The sequence below is a fragment of the Oncorhynchus gorbuscha genome, linkage group LG13, assembly GCF_021184085.1.
Source record: "Oncorhynchus gorbuscha isolate QuinsamMale2020 ecotype Even-year linkage group LG13, OgorEven_v1.0, whole genome shotgun sequence".
In the NCBI taxonomy this organism is placed as follows: domain Eukaryota; kingdom Metazoa; phylum Chordata; class Actinopteri; order Salmoniformes; family Salmonidae; genus Oncorhynchus; species Oncorhynchus gorbuscha.
Window position 1 is genome coordinate 4,324,104 of NC_060185.1, and position 14,182 is coordinate 4,338,285.

The window sequence follows — 14,182 nt, forward strand, 5'->3', positions numbered from 1 at the left end:
TGTCCCCAGTGTCTGAGTGGGTTCATGGTTGACCACGTCATGGTGGTGTCCCCAGTGTCTGAGTGGGTTCATGGTTGACCACGTCATGGTGGTGTCCCCAGAGTCTGAGTGGGTTCATGGTTGACCACGTCATGGTGGTGTCCCCAGAGTCTGAGTGGGTTCATGGTTGACCACGTCATGGTGGTGTCCCCAGAGTCTGATTGGGTTCATGGTTGACCACGTCATGGTGGTGTCCCCAGAGTCTGATTGGGTTCATGGTTGACCACGTCATGGTGGTGTCCCCAGTGTCTGAGTGGGTTCATGGTTGACCACGTCATGGTGGTGTCCCCAGAGTCTGATTGGGTTCATGGTTGACCACGTCATGGTGGTGTCCCCAGTGTCTGAGTGGGTTCATGGTTGACCACGTCATGGTGGTGTCCCCAGAGTCTGAGTGGGTTCATGGTTGACCACGTCATGGTGGTGTCCCCAGAGTCTGAGTGGGTTCATGGTTGACCACGTCATGGTGGTGTCCCCAGAGTCTAAGTGGGTTCATGGTTGACCACGTCATGGTGGTGTCCCCAGTGTCTGAGTGGGTTCATGGTTGACCACATCATGGTGGTGTCCCCAGAGTCTGATTGGGTTCATGGTTGACCACGTCATGGTGGTGTCCCCAGAGTAGTGGGTTCATGGTTGACCACGTCATGGTGGTGTCCCCAGAGTAGTGGGTTCATGGTTGACCACGTCATGGTGGTGTCCCCAGAGTCTGATTGGGTTCATGGTTGACCACGTCATGGTGGTGTCCCCAGTGTCTGAGTGGGTTCATGGTTGACCACGTCATGGTGGTGTCCCCAGAGTAGTGGGTTCATGGTTGACCACGTCATGGTGGTGTCCCCAGAGTAGTGGGTTCATGGTTGACCACGTCATGGTGGTGTCCCCAGAGTCTGATTGGGTTCATGGTTGACCACGTCATGGTGGTGTCCCCAGTGTCTGAGTGGGTTCATGGTTGACCACGTCATGGTGGTGTCCCCAGTGTCTGAGTGGGTTCATGGTTGACCACGTCATGGTGGTGTCCCCAGAGTCTGATTGGGTTCATGGTTGACCACGTCATGGTGGTGTCCCCAGAGTCTGATTGGGTTCATGGTTGACCACGTCATGGTGGTGTCCCCAGTGTCTGAGTGGGTTCATGGTTGACCACGTCATGGTGGTGTCCCCAGTGTCTGAGTGGGTTCATGGTTGACCACGTCATGGTGGTGTCCCCAGAGTCTGATTGGGTTCATGGTTGACCACGTCATGGTGGTGTCCCCAGTGTCTGAGTGGGTTCATGGTTGACCACGTCATGGTGGTGTCCCCAGAGTCTGATTGGGTTCATGGTTGACCACGTCATGGTGGTGTCCCCAGTGTCTGAGTGGGTTCATGGTTGACCACGTCATGGTGGTGTCCCCAGAGTCTGATTGGGTTCATGGTTGACCACGTCATGGTGGTGTCCCCAGAGTCTGAGTGGGTTCATGGTTGACCACGTCATGGTGGTGTCCCCAGAGTCTGAGTGGGTTCATGGTTGACCACGTCATGGTGGTGTCCCCAGAGTCTGATTGGGTTCATGGTTGACCACGTCATGGTGGTGTCCCCAGTGTCTGATTGGGTTCATGGTTGACCACGTCATGGTGGTGTCCCCAGAGTCTGATTGGGTTCATGGTTGACCACGTCATGGTGGTGTCCCCAGAGTCTGATTGGGTTCATGGTTGACCACGTCATGGTGGTGTCCCCAGAGTCTGATTGGGTTCATGGTTGACCACGTCATGGTGGTGTCCCCAGAGTCTGATTGGGTTCATGGTTGACCACGTCATGGTGGTGTCCCCAGAGTCTGATTGGGTTCATGGTTGACCACGTCATGGTGGTGTCCCCAGAGTCTGATTGGGTTCATGGTTGACCACGTCATGGTGGTGTCCCCAGAGTCTGATTGGGTTCATGGTTGACCACGTCATGGTGGTGTCCCCAGAGTCTGATTGTTCTGACCACGTCATGGGTTCCCCAGAGTCTGGTTTCATGATCATGTCATGGTGGTGTCCCCAGAGTCTGATTGGGTTCATGGTTGACCACGTCATGGTGGTGTCCCCAGAGTCTGAGTGGGTTCATGGTTGACCACGTCATGGTGGTGTCCCCAGTGTCTGAGTGGGTTCATGGTTGACCACGTCATGGTGGTGTCCCCAGAGTCTGATTGGGTTCATGGTTGACCACGTCATGGTGGTGTCCCCAGTGTCTGAGTGGGTTCATGGTTGACCACGTCATGGTGGTGTCCCCAGAGTCTGATTGGGTTCATGGTTGACCACGTCATGGTGGTGTCCCCAGAGTCTGATTGGGTTCATGGTTGACCACGTCATGGTGGTGTCCCCAGAGTCTGATTGGGTTCATGGTTGACCACGTCATGGTGGTGTCCCCAGTGTCTGAGTGGGTTCATGGTTGACCACGTCATGGTGGTGTCCCCAGAGTCTGATTGGGTTCATGGTTGACCACGTCATGGTGGTGTCCCCAGTGTCTGAGTGGGTTCATGGTTGACCACGTCATGGTGGTGTCCCCAGAGTCTGATTGGGTTCATGGTTGACCACGTCATGGTGGTGTCCCCAGAGTCTGAGTGGGTTCATGGTTGACCACGTCATGGTGGTGTCCCCAGAGTCTGAGTGGGTTCATGGTTGACCACGTCATGGTGGTGTCCCCAGAGTCTGATTGGGTTCATGGTTGACCACGTCATGGTGGTGTCCCCAGAGTCTGATTGGGTTCATGGTTGACCACGTCATGGTGGTGTCCCCAGAGTCTGATTGGGTTCATGGTTGACCACGTCATGGTGGTGTCCCCAGAGTCTGATTGGGTTCATGGTTGACCACGTCATGGTGGTGTCCCCAGAGTCTGATTGGGTTCATGGTTGACCACGTCATGGTGGTGTCCCCAGAGTCTGATTGGGTTCATGGTTGACCACGTCATGGTGGTGTCCCCAGAGTCTGATTGGGTTCATGGTTGACCACGTCATGGTGGTGTCCCCAGAGTCTGATTGGGTTCATGGTTGACCACGTCATGGTGGTGTCCCCAGAGTCTGATTGGGTTCATGGTTGACCACGTCATGGTGGTGTCCCCAGAGTCTGATTGGGTTCATGGTTGACCACGTCATGGTGGTGTCCCCAGAGTCTGAGTGGGTTCATGGTTGACCACGTCATGGTGGTGTCCCCAGAGTCTGATTGGGTTCATGGTTGACCACGTCATGGTGGTGTCCCCAGAGTCTGAGTGGGTTCATGGTTGACCACGTCATGGTGGTGTCCCCAGTGTCTGAGTGGGTTCATGGTTGACCACGTCATGGTGGTGTCCCCAGAGTCTGATTGGGTTCATGGTTGACCACGTCATGGTGGTGTCCCCAGTGTCTGAGTGGGTTCATGGTTGACCACGTCATGGTGGTGTCCCCAGAGTCTGATTGGGTTCATGGTTGACCACGTCATGGTGGTGTCCCCAGAGTCTGATTGGGTTCATGGTTGACCACGTCATGGTGGTGTCCCCAGAGTCTGATTGGGTTCATGGTTGACCACGTCATGGTGGTGTCCCCAGAGTCTGATTGGGTTCATGGTTGACCACGTCATGGTGGTGTCCCCAGTGTCTGAGTGGGTTCATGGTTGACCACGTCATGGTGGTGTCCCCAGAGTCTGATTGGGTTCATGGTTGACCACGTCATGGTGGTGTCCCCAGAGTCTGATTGGGTTCATGGTTGACCACGTCATGGTGGTGTCCCCAGAGTCTGATTGGGTTCATGGTTGACCACGTCATGGTGGTGTCCCCAGAGTCTGATTGGGTTCATGGTTGACCACGTCATGGTGGTGTCCCCAGAGTCTGATTGGGTTCATGGTTGACCACGTCATGGTGGTGTCCCCAGAGTCTGATTGGGTTCATGGTTGACCACGTCATGGTGGTGTCCCCAGAGTCTGAGTGGGTTCATGGTTGACCACGTCATGGTGGTGTCCCCAGAGTCTGATTGGGTTCATGGTTGACCACGCACGTCATGGTGGTGTCCCCAGAGTAGTGGGTTCTCAGCTACCATTCTTACTGTCTTTCCACCCACAACCAGGACAGGAGACGAATCCGAACACAGCCTTTACAGGGAGGCGGCAAGGGCTGATATCAACTCATTCTGCATGCTATCTTTCTGAAAGATCATATACACTTTTACACTAGACTGGGAGACATCAGTAACTATAATCTCATTCAGACTAGGAGACATCAGTAACTATAATCTCATTCAGACTAGACATCTAGAGACATCAGTAACTATAATCTCATTCAGACTGGGAGACATCTAGGAGACATCAGTAACTATAATCTCATTCAGACTGGGAGACATCTAGGAGACATCAGTAACTATAATCTCATTCAGACTGGGAGACATCTAGGAGACATCAGTAACTATAATCTCATTCAGACTGGGAGACATCTAGGAGACATCAGTAACTATAATCTCATTCAGACTGGGAGACATCAGTAACTATAATCTCATTCAGACTAGGAGACATCAGTAACTATAATCTCATTCAGACTAGGAGACATCAGTAACTATAATCTCATTCAGACTGGGAGACATCTAGGAGACATCAGTAACTATAATCTCATTCAGACTAGGAGACATCTAGGAGACATCAGTAACTATAATCTCATTCAGACTAGGAGACATCAGTAACTATAATCTCATTCAGACTAGGAGACATCTAGGAGACATCAGTAACTATAATCTCATTCAGACTAGGAGACATCTAAGAGACATCAGTAACTATAATCTCATTAAGACTGGGAGACATCAGTAACTATAATCTCATTAAGACTGGGAGACATCTAGGAGACATCAGTAACTATAATCTCATTCAGACTGGGAGACATCAGTAACTATAATCTCATTAAGACTGGGAGACATCTAGGAGACATCAGTAACTATAATCTCATTAAGACTGGGAGACATCAGTAACTATAGTCTCATTCAGACTGGGAGACATCAGTAACTATAATCTCATTCAGACTGGGAGACATCTAGGAGACATCAGTAACTATAATCTCATTAAGACTGGGAGACATCAGTAACTATAATCTCATTCAGACTGGGAGACATCTAGGAGACATCAGTAACTATAATCTCATTCAGACTGGGAGACATCAGTAACTATAATCTCATTCAGACTGGGAGACATCTAGGAGATATCAGTAACTATAATCTCATTCAGACTGGGAGACATCAGTAACTATAGTCTCATTCAGACTAGGAGACATCTAGGAGACATCAGTAACTATAATCTCATTCAGACTAGGAGACATCAGTAACTATAATCTCAGACTCAGACTCAGGAGACATCAGTAACTATAATCTCATTCAGACTGGGAGACATCTCATTCAGACTAGGAGACATCAGTAACTATAATCTCATTCAGACTGGGAGACATCAGTAACTATAATCTAATTCAGACTGGGAGACATCAGTAACTATAATCTAATTCAGACTGGGAGACATCTAGGAGACATCAGTAACTATAATCTCATTCAGACTGGGAGACATCTAGGAGACATCAGTAACTATAATCTCATTCAGACTGGGAGACATCAGTAACTATAATCTCATTCAGACTGGGAGACATCAGTAACTATAATCTAATTCAGACTGGGAGACATCAGTAACTATAATCTAATTCAGACTGGGAGACATCAGTAACTATAATCTAATTCAGACTGGGAGACATCAGTAACTATAATCTCATTCAGACTGGGAGACATCTAGGAGACATCAGTAACTATAATCTCATTCAGACTGGGAGACATCAGTAACTATAATCTCATTCAGACTAGGAGACATCTAGGAGACATCAGTAACTATAATCTCATTCAGACTAGGAGACATCAGTAACTATAATCTCATTCAGACTGGGAGACATCTAGGAGATATCAGTAACTATAATCTCATTCAGACTGGGAGACATCTAGGAGACATCAGTAACTATAATCTCATTCAGACTAGGAGACATCAGTAACTATAATCTCATTCAGACTGGGAGACATCAGTAACTATAATCTCATTCAGACTAGGAGACATCAGTAACTATAATCTCATTCAGACTGGGAGACATCTAGGAGACATCAGTAACTATAATCTCATTCAGACTGGGAGACATCAGTAACTATAATCTCATTCAGACTAGGAGACATCAGTAACTATAATCTAATTCAGACTGGGAGACATCAGTAACTATAATCTAATTCAGACTGGGAGACATCAGTAACTATAGTCTCATTCAGACTGGGAGACATCAGTAACTATAATCTCATTCAGACTAGGAGACATCAGTAACTATAATCTCATTCAGACTGGGAGACATCTAGGAGACATCAGTAACTATAATCTCATTCAGACTGGGAGACATCTAGGAGACATCAGTAACTATAATCTAATTCAGACTGGGAGACATCTAGGAGACATCAGTAACTATAATCTCATTCAGACTGGGAGACATCTAGGAGACATCAGTAACTATAATCTCATTCAGACTGGGAGACATCTAGGAGACATCAGTAACTATAATCTCATTCAGACTGGGAGACATCAGTAACTATAATCTCATTCAGACTGGGAGACATCAGTAACTATAATCTCATTCAGACTAGGAGAAATCTAGGAGACATCAGTAACTATAATCTCATTCAGACTAGGAGACATCAGTAACTATAATCTCATTCAGACTAGGAGACATCAGTAACTATAATCTCATTCAGACTAGGAGACATCAGTAACTATAATCTCATTCAGACTAGGAGACATCAGTAACTATAATCTCATTCAGACTAGGAGACATCAGTAACTATAATCTCATTCAGACTAGGAGACATCAGTAACTATAATCTCATTCAGACTAGGAGACATCAGTAACTATAATCTCATTCAGACTAGGAGACATCAGTAACTATAATCTCATTCAGACTAGGAGACATCAGTAACTATAATCTAATTCAGACTGGGAGACATCTAGGAGACATCAGTAACTATAATCTCATTCAGACTGGGAGACATCTAGGAGACATCAGTAACTATAATCTAATTCAGACTGGGAGACATCTAGGAGACATCAGTAACTATAATCTCATTCAGACTGGGAGACATCAGTAACTATAATCTCATTCAGACTGGGAGACATCAGTAACTATAATCTCATTCAGACTGGGAGACATCAGTAACTATAATCTCATTCAGACTGGGAGACATCTAGGAGACATCAGTAACTATAATCTCATTCAGACTGGGAGACATCAGTAACTATAATCTCATTCAGACTGGGAGACATCAGTAACTATAATCTCATTCAGACTGGGAGACATCTAGGAGACATCAGTAACTATAATCTCATTCAGACTGGGAGACATCAGTAACTATAATCTCATTCAGACTAGGAGACATCAGTAACTATAATCTCATTCAGACTAGGAGAAATCTAGGAGACATCAGTAACTATAATCTAATTCAGACTAGGAGACATCAGTAACTATAATCTCATTCAGACTAGGAGACATCAGTAACTATAATCTCATTCAGACTGGGAGACATCAGTAACTATAATCTCATTCAGACTAGGAGACATCAGTAACTATAATCTAATTCAGACTGGGAGACATCAGTAACTATAATCTCATTCAGACTGGGAGACATCAGTAACTATAATCTCATTCAGACTAGGAGACATCAGTAACTATAATCTCATTCAGACTAGGAGACATCAGTAACTATAATCTCATTCAGACTATGAGACATCAGTAACTATAATCTCATTCAGACTGGGAGAAATCTAGGAGACATCAGTAACTATAATCTCATTCAGACTAGGAGACATCAGTAACTATAATCTCATTCAGACTATGAGACATCAGTAACTATAATCTCATTCAGACTGGGAGAAATCTAGGAGACATCAGTAACTATAATCTCATTCAGACTGGGAGACATCTAGGAGACATCAGTAACTATAATCTCATTCAGACTAGGAGACATCAGTAACTATAATCTCATTCAGACTGGGAGACATCTAGGAGACATCAGTAACTATAATCTCATTCAGACTGGGAGACATCTAGGAGACATCAATAACTATAATCTCATTCAGACTAGGAGACATCAGTAACTATAATCTCATTCAGACTAGGAGACATCAGTAACTATAATCTCATTCAGACTAGGAGACATCTAGGAGACATCAGTAACTATAATCTCATTCAGACTAGGAGACATCAGTAACTATAATCTCATTCAGACTAGGAGACATCAGTAACTATAATCTCATTCAGACTAGGAGACATCAGTAACTATAATCTCATTCAGACTAGGAGACATCAGTAACTATAATCTCATTCAGACTGGGAGACATCTAGGAGACATCAGTAACTATAATCTCATTCAGACTGGGAGACATCTAGGAGACATCAGTAACTATAATCTCATTAAGACTGGGAGACATCTAGGAGACATCAGTAACTATAATCTCATTCAGACTGGGAGACATCAGTAACTATAATCTCTTTTAGACTAGGAGACATCGTTAACTAAAATATCTCATTCTTACCTCTTATCGACATACCTGTGGAAGATGAGTTAAAACATATATTTTAAAGGTAAATGAATCATTGATAAACCCCCATCATAAGGCCTGTATGGCTGCATCAGAAACCATCGGTGAACAAATACAATCTTGTATAATGGGGTGACAAATAGACGTATCATTAGGGACCCAATGCAACAAGTCAACAATGTAGACTAACAGTATTCATGTTTAATAATATGACAGATTGGACTCCAAACGTGTCACGCCCGGACCTTAGAGAGCCTTTTTATGTCTCTATTTGGGTTGGTCAAGGTGTGATTTGGGTGGGCATTCTATGTTCTGATTTCTATGTTTTTGTGTTTCTATGTTTTGACCGGGCATGGTTCCCAATCAGAGGTCTATCGGTCTATCGTTGTCTCTGGGAACCATACGTAGACAGATTGGACTCCAAATGTTTCTAAGAGGTGTTGTTTAATTGTTCTTATCCCTAATTACACTAATTTAGCAGGATATATTTTGGAAGGTCAGACAGTCACTCAGGACTACAAGGTGTCTGTAAGCACTCTAAATCCCTCATTTGGAAATGTTCGGAAAGTAAATGTTATGTTTTACGCATAGCGAAGACATGTCAAGATCGAAACCCTACTTTTCATATTTTTCAGTAAGGGTCTCTCACATTTTTCATTTTTATACAATCCTATGATCGATACCTGGCAGGTAACAGGACTTTCAGGTTCAAAATGTTCACCCAATATTTCCCGACCTCGGCATTGCAGCAGGTCTTGTTTAGGCCCCATGGTCACCATCTTTGGAGAAGGGTGTAATTCTATTTGGTCCGTGGCCGTTTCTTGATGTGAAATTACATGCATTGATGCTCGCTATTTGGTCCGTGGCCGTTTCTTTTGCGTCGTGGACAACATTTGATGACAACTGTAGCATTTATAGCTTAGCCTAACCCTCTGTCTTTTCCTAACCTTAACCTCTTTTCACCTAACCTGCCATGCTAATTCACCTAACCTGCCATGCTAATTCACCTAACCTGCCATGCTAATTCACCTAACCTGCCATGCTAATTCACCTAACCTGCTATGTAATCAAATCATCTGTGTCGAGAAACTATTAGTCTCATAACACTGATGTTTTGTTAACGTAGCAGGTTAGGTGAATTAGCATGGCAGGTTAGGTGAATTAGCATGGCAGGTTAGGAGAACTAACGTAGCAGGTTAGGTGAATTAGCATGGCAGGTTAGGTGAATTAGCATGGCAGGTTAGGAGAACTAACGTGGCAGGTTAGGAGAACTAACGTAGCAGGTTAGGAGAATTAACGTAGCAGGTTAGGAGAACTAACGTGGCAGGTTAGGTGAATTAGCATGGCAGGTTAGGAGAACTAACGTGGCAGGTTAGGAGAATTAACGTAGCAGGTTAGGAGAACTAACGTAGCAGGTTAGGAGAACTAACGTAGCAGGTTAGGAGAACTAACGTGGCAGGTTAGGAGAATTAACGTAGCAGGTTAAGAGAACTAACGTAGCAGGTTAGGAGAACTAACGTAGCAGGTTAGGAGAACTAACGTGGCAGGTTAGGAGAACTAACGTGGCAGGTTAGGAGACTGAGGTTAAGGTTAAGAAAAGGGTTAGGTTTAGCAACAATGCTACTGTTGTCAACAACTGTTATCCCAGATGCGACAACTTGATAGAGCTGTAATTGTAGTCACAATGGTACAAACCATCAGTAACATAAAACCTGAACTGACCAACCAACAGCAGGTATCGATGAACTGAACAATGGCATGCACTAATGGGCGTTTCCTGACATCAAGGAACGCCCAATTCAAGAAACGCGCCGAATGTCGGTCTGCAATACACCATATTGGACTTTTGTGCATTTGAAAAGCTGCGTTGTGTTCAAGGTTGACGTAGCCTACAACTGAACCGAAACTTGTCGACTTTCAATTACAGCCTACCTTTTTCTTTCTATTTATGAATATGGCATTAATCGATTCGATTTAAACTCACCTGTTGCTTAGAGTTATTTTCAGCATGGTGATTGTTGTTGTCAAGGCTTACAGGGCATTGAACCGGCTGTAACTCGATGCTGTCCATGTTTCTCAAGTTATTACAATACTCGGGAATACTTTCCACACACCCGGAACTATGAGACGATTTTACCCTTGATCAGTCTCAAGACAGTAGGCTATATTCAATAACGAACATTTAATCAATACTAGACGTACATGATATAGACGTACATGATAAGTTATGAAAATATTGTTGTAGTCTAATCAGCGTTGTGATACAACTTCCATTGAGCCTATTCCTTTCTTCCCTGCCCAGCTGGGTTGTCCCAGGTGACTTTTCCTTGTCAAGTTTCGATGGAGACGGAAGAAGGCGTTGTCTTTACTCAGAGCGAGAAAGAATCAAATAAAATAGTTCCCAAATGTGTCAAAGAGAAGATCAGCGGAAGCAGCTTTCAATAATGTCTGTTCCCATACAACATTTAGATTTCATTCCATAGGCATTTTCCAGGACTTTTGACGCTTGTTGAGTAGGCTAGAATGTGTTACTTCGGTCCTGTAGGAATGTGCCCTAATATTGACATGTAGTCAATATTGATAAACCACGGAATAGAACGGAATAGAGTAGAATGGAATAGAGTAGAATGGAATATCATTTATTACAATAAAATATAATTTATTAGAATGGAATAGAATGTAATAGAATAGAATGTATTAGAATAGAATGGAATATAATTTATTAGAATGGAATAGAATGTATTAGAATGGCATAGAATGTACTAGAATAGAATATAATGTATTAGAATAGAATGGAATAGGCAGGTATAGAAGGGAAGGTGTTGCTGTTAAAAAAAAAAGTTAAATAAAGTTAAATAAAATAACAAATAGGTGGGAGTATTACGCCCCCATGTGTAAGAAGTGAGGACTGCGGGAAAGTACGGAGTACTGACCTCTGTTCTGTCAATATTGACATTACAATAAACATTTATTCTTCTATTCTCCTTTTTTTCAAATCCAAAAAGTGTAAGCATACACAGCCACATTAGAATAAAACAATGCCTTGTATGACTACTGTCTATACAGGCAAGAAATACTGTAGTCCTACCAGTGGAGGCTCGGCAGTGGAGGAAGGGGAGGACCATGCTACTCAGTGTTTCATTTTATACTTTTTTTTATAGTGAAACACTAAAAATGTTATCCTTTTTAGATAAATCTCAAATAAATATATTCACTTCACCAAATAACTGATTAAAACACACTGCTTTGCAATTAAGGTCTACAGTAGCCTCAACAACACCCTCTAGGGTAGCACCATGGTTTAGCCGGAGGACAGCAACGTTCCGTCCTCCTCTGGGTACATTGACTTCAATACAAAACCTAGGAGGCTCATGCTTCTCACCCCCTTCCATGAACCCAAACAGTAATTATGACAACTTCCGGAGGACGTCCTCCAACCTATCAGAGCTCTTGCAGCATGAACTGACATGTTGTCCACCCAATCAAAGGATCAGAGAATGAATCTAGTACTGAAAGCATAAGCTACAGCTAAGTAGCACTGCAGTGTATAAAATGTGGTGAGTAGTTGACTCAGAGAGAGAGAGAGAGAAAAACAATAGTTGAACAGTTTGAACAAATGAATCAGAAGCAGCAGAGACAGAGAGCTAGCTATATTTCAGTGTACTTTTTCTTCTTCTTGGTTTATCTTTCACATGCTTAGCTAATGCAGCTAATTTAGCCTCCTCAACAACCTGAGTCAAACTGAGAGGAGTGTTATTTATGTTAGCTAGCTGGCTAAGGCTAATCCAACACGGCAAGTCTTCCAAGTCAAGGTAAGCTTTCAGTTTTATTAATTGTTATTGCCAAGGCCCGTAGGTGTTACTGCTAAACTGCTTGCTGTACACTGCACTGCGTGATTGTACACGTGGATTGGTGTCACGTGTGCTACTTCTCAGGCCTCCGGTTATCAGGCTGCTCGTTATGGTGCACACCTGTCACCATCGTTACGAGCGTTGTCAGACTCACCTGGACTCCATCACTTCCCTGATTACCTTCCCTATATATGTCCCTCCCTTTGGTTCCTTCCCTATATATGTCCCTCCCTGTGGTTCATTCCCTATATATGTCCCTCCCTTTGGTTCCTTCCCTATATATGTCCCTCCCTTTGGTTCCTTCCCTAGATATGTCCCTCCCTTTGGTTCCTTCCCTATATATGTCCCTCCCTTTGGTTCCTTCCCTATATATGTCACTCCCATTGGTTCCTTCCCTATATATGTCCCTCCCTTTGGTTCCTTCCCTATATATGTCCCTCCCTGTGGTTCCTTCCCTATATATGTCCCTCCCTTTGGTTCCTTCCCTATATATGTCCCTCCCTTTGGTTCCTTCCCTATATATGTCCCTCCCTTTGGTTCCTTCCCTATATATGTCCCTCCCTTTGGTTCCTTCCCTATATATGTCCCTCCCTTTGGTTCCTTCCCTATATATGTCTCTCCCTTTGGTTCCTTCCCTATATATGTCCCTCCCTTTGGTTCCTTCCCTATATATGGCACTCCCTTTGGTTCCTTCCCTATATATGTCTCTCCCTTTGGTTCCTTCCCTATATATGTCACTCCCTTTGGTTCCTTCCCTATATATGTCCCTCCCTTTGGTTCCTTCCCTATATATGTCCCTCCCTTTGGTTCCTTCCCTATATATGTCTCTCCCTTTGGTTCCTTCCCTATATATGTCACTCCCTTTGGTTCCTTCCCTATATATGTCCCTCCCTTTAGTTCCTTCCCTATATATGTCACTCCCTTTGGTTCCTTCCCTAGATATGTCCCTCCCTTTGGTTCCTTCCCTAGATATGTCCCTCCCTTTGGTTCCTTCCCTAGATATGTCCCTCCCTTTGGTTCCTTCCCTATATATGTCCCTCCCTTTGGTTCCTTCCCTATATATGTCTCTCCCTTTGGTTCCTTCCCTATATATGTCCCTCCCTTTGGTTCCTTCCCTAGATATGTCCCTCCCTTTGGTTCCTTCCCTATATATGTCCCTCCCTTTGGTTCCTTCCCTATATATGTCACTCCCTTTGGTTCCTTCCCTATATATGTCCCTCCCTTTGGTTCCTTCCCTATATATGTCCCTCCCTTTGGTTCCTTCCCTATATATGTCACTCCCTTTGGTTCCTTCCCTATATATGTCCCTCCCTTTGGTTCCTTCCCTATATATGGCACTCCCTTTGGTTCCTTCCCTATATATGTCCCTCCCTTTGGTTCCTTCCCTATATATGTCTCTCCCTTTGGTTCCTTCCCTATATATGGCACTCCCTTTGGTTCCTTCCCTATATATGTCCCTCCCTTTGGTTCCTTCCCTATATATGTCTCTCCCTTTGGTTCCTTCCCTATATATGGCACTCCCTTTGGTTCCTTCCCTATATATGTCCCTCCCTTTGGTTCCTTCCCTATATATGGCACTCCCTTTGGTTCCTTCCCTATATATGTCCCTCCCTTTGGTTCCTTCCCTATATATGTCACTCCCTTTGGTTCCTTCCCTATATATGTCCCTCCCTTTGGTTCCTTCCCTATATATGGCACTCCCTTTGGTTCCTTCCCTATATATGTCCCTC

At 44.3% G+C, this 14,182-nt stretch overlaps 1 protein-coding gene across 2 annotated transcripts in view; it reads right to left on the reverse strand.

Moving 5' to 3' along the window:
- LOC123992459 (TPA-induced transmembrane protein) overlaps nt 1-11,143 on the reverse strand; it is a 42,848-nt gene extending 31,705 nt beyond the window's left edge. For both annotated transcript variants that reach the window (XM_046293612.1, XM_046293611.1), the window contains exon 1: nt 10,586-11,143. In XM_046293612.1, the coding sequence (XP_046149568.1) occupies nt 10,586-10,672 (87 nt within the window). In that variant the 5' untranslated portion in view covers nt 10,673-11,143. The remainder of the gene's footprint in view (nt 1-10,585) is intronic.
- Nucleotides 11,144-14,182: the final 3,039 nt, after the last annotated feature.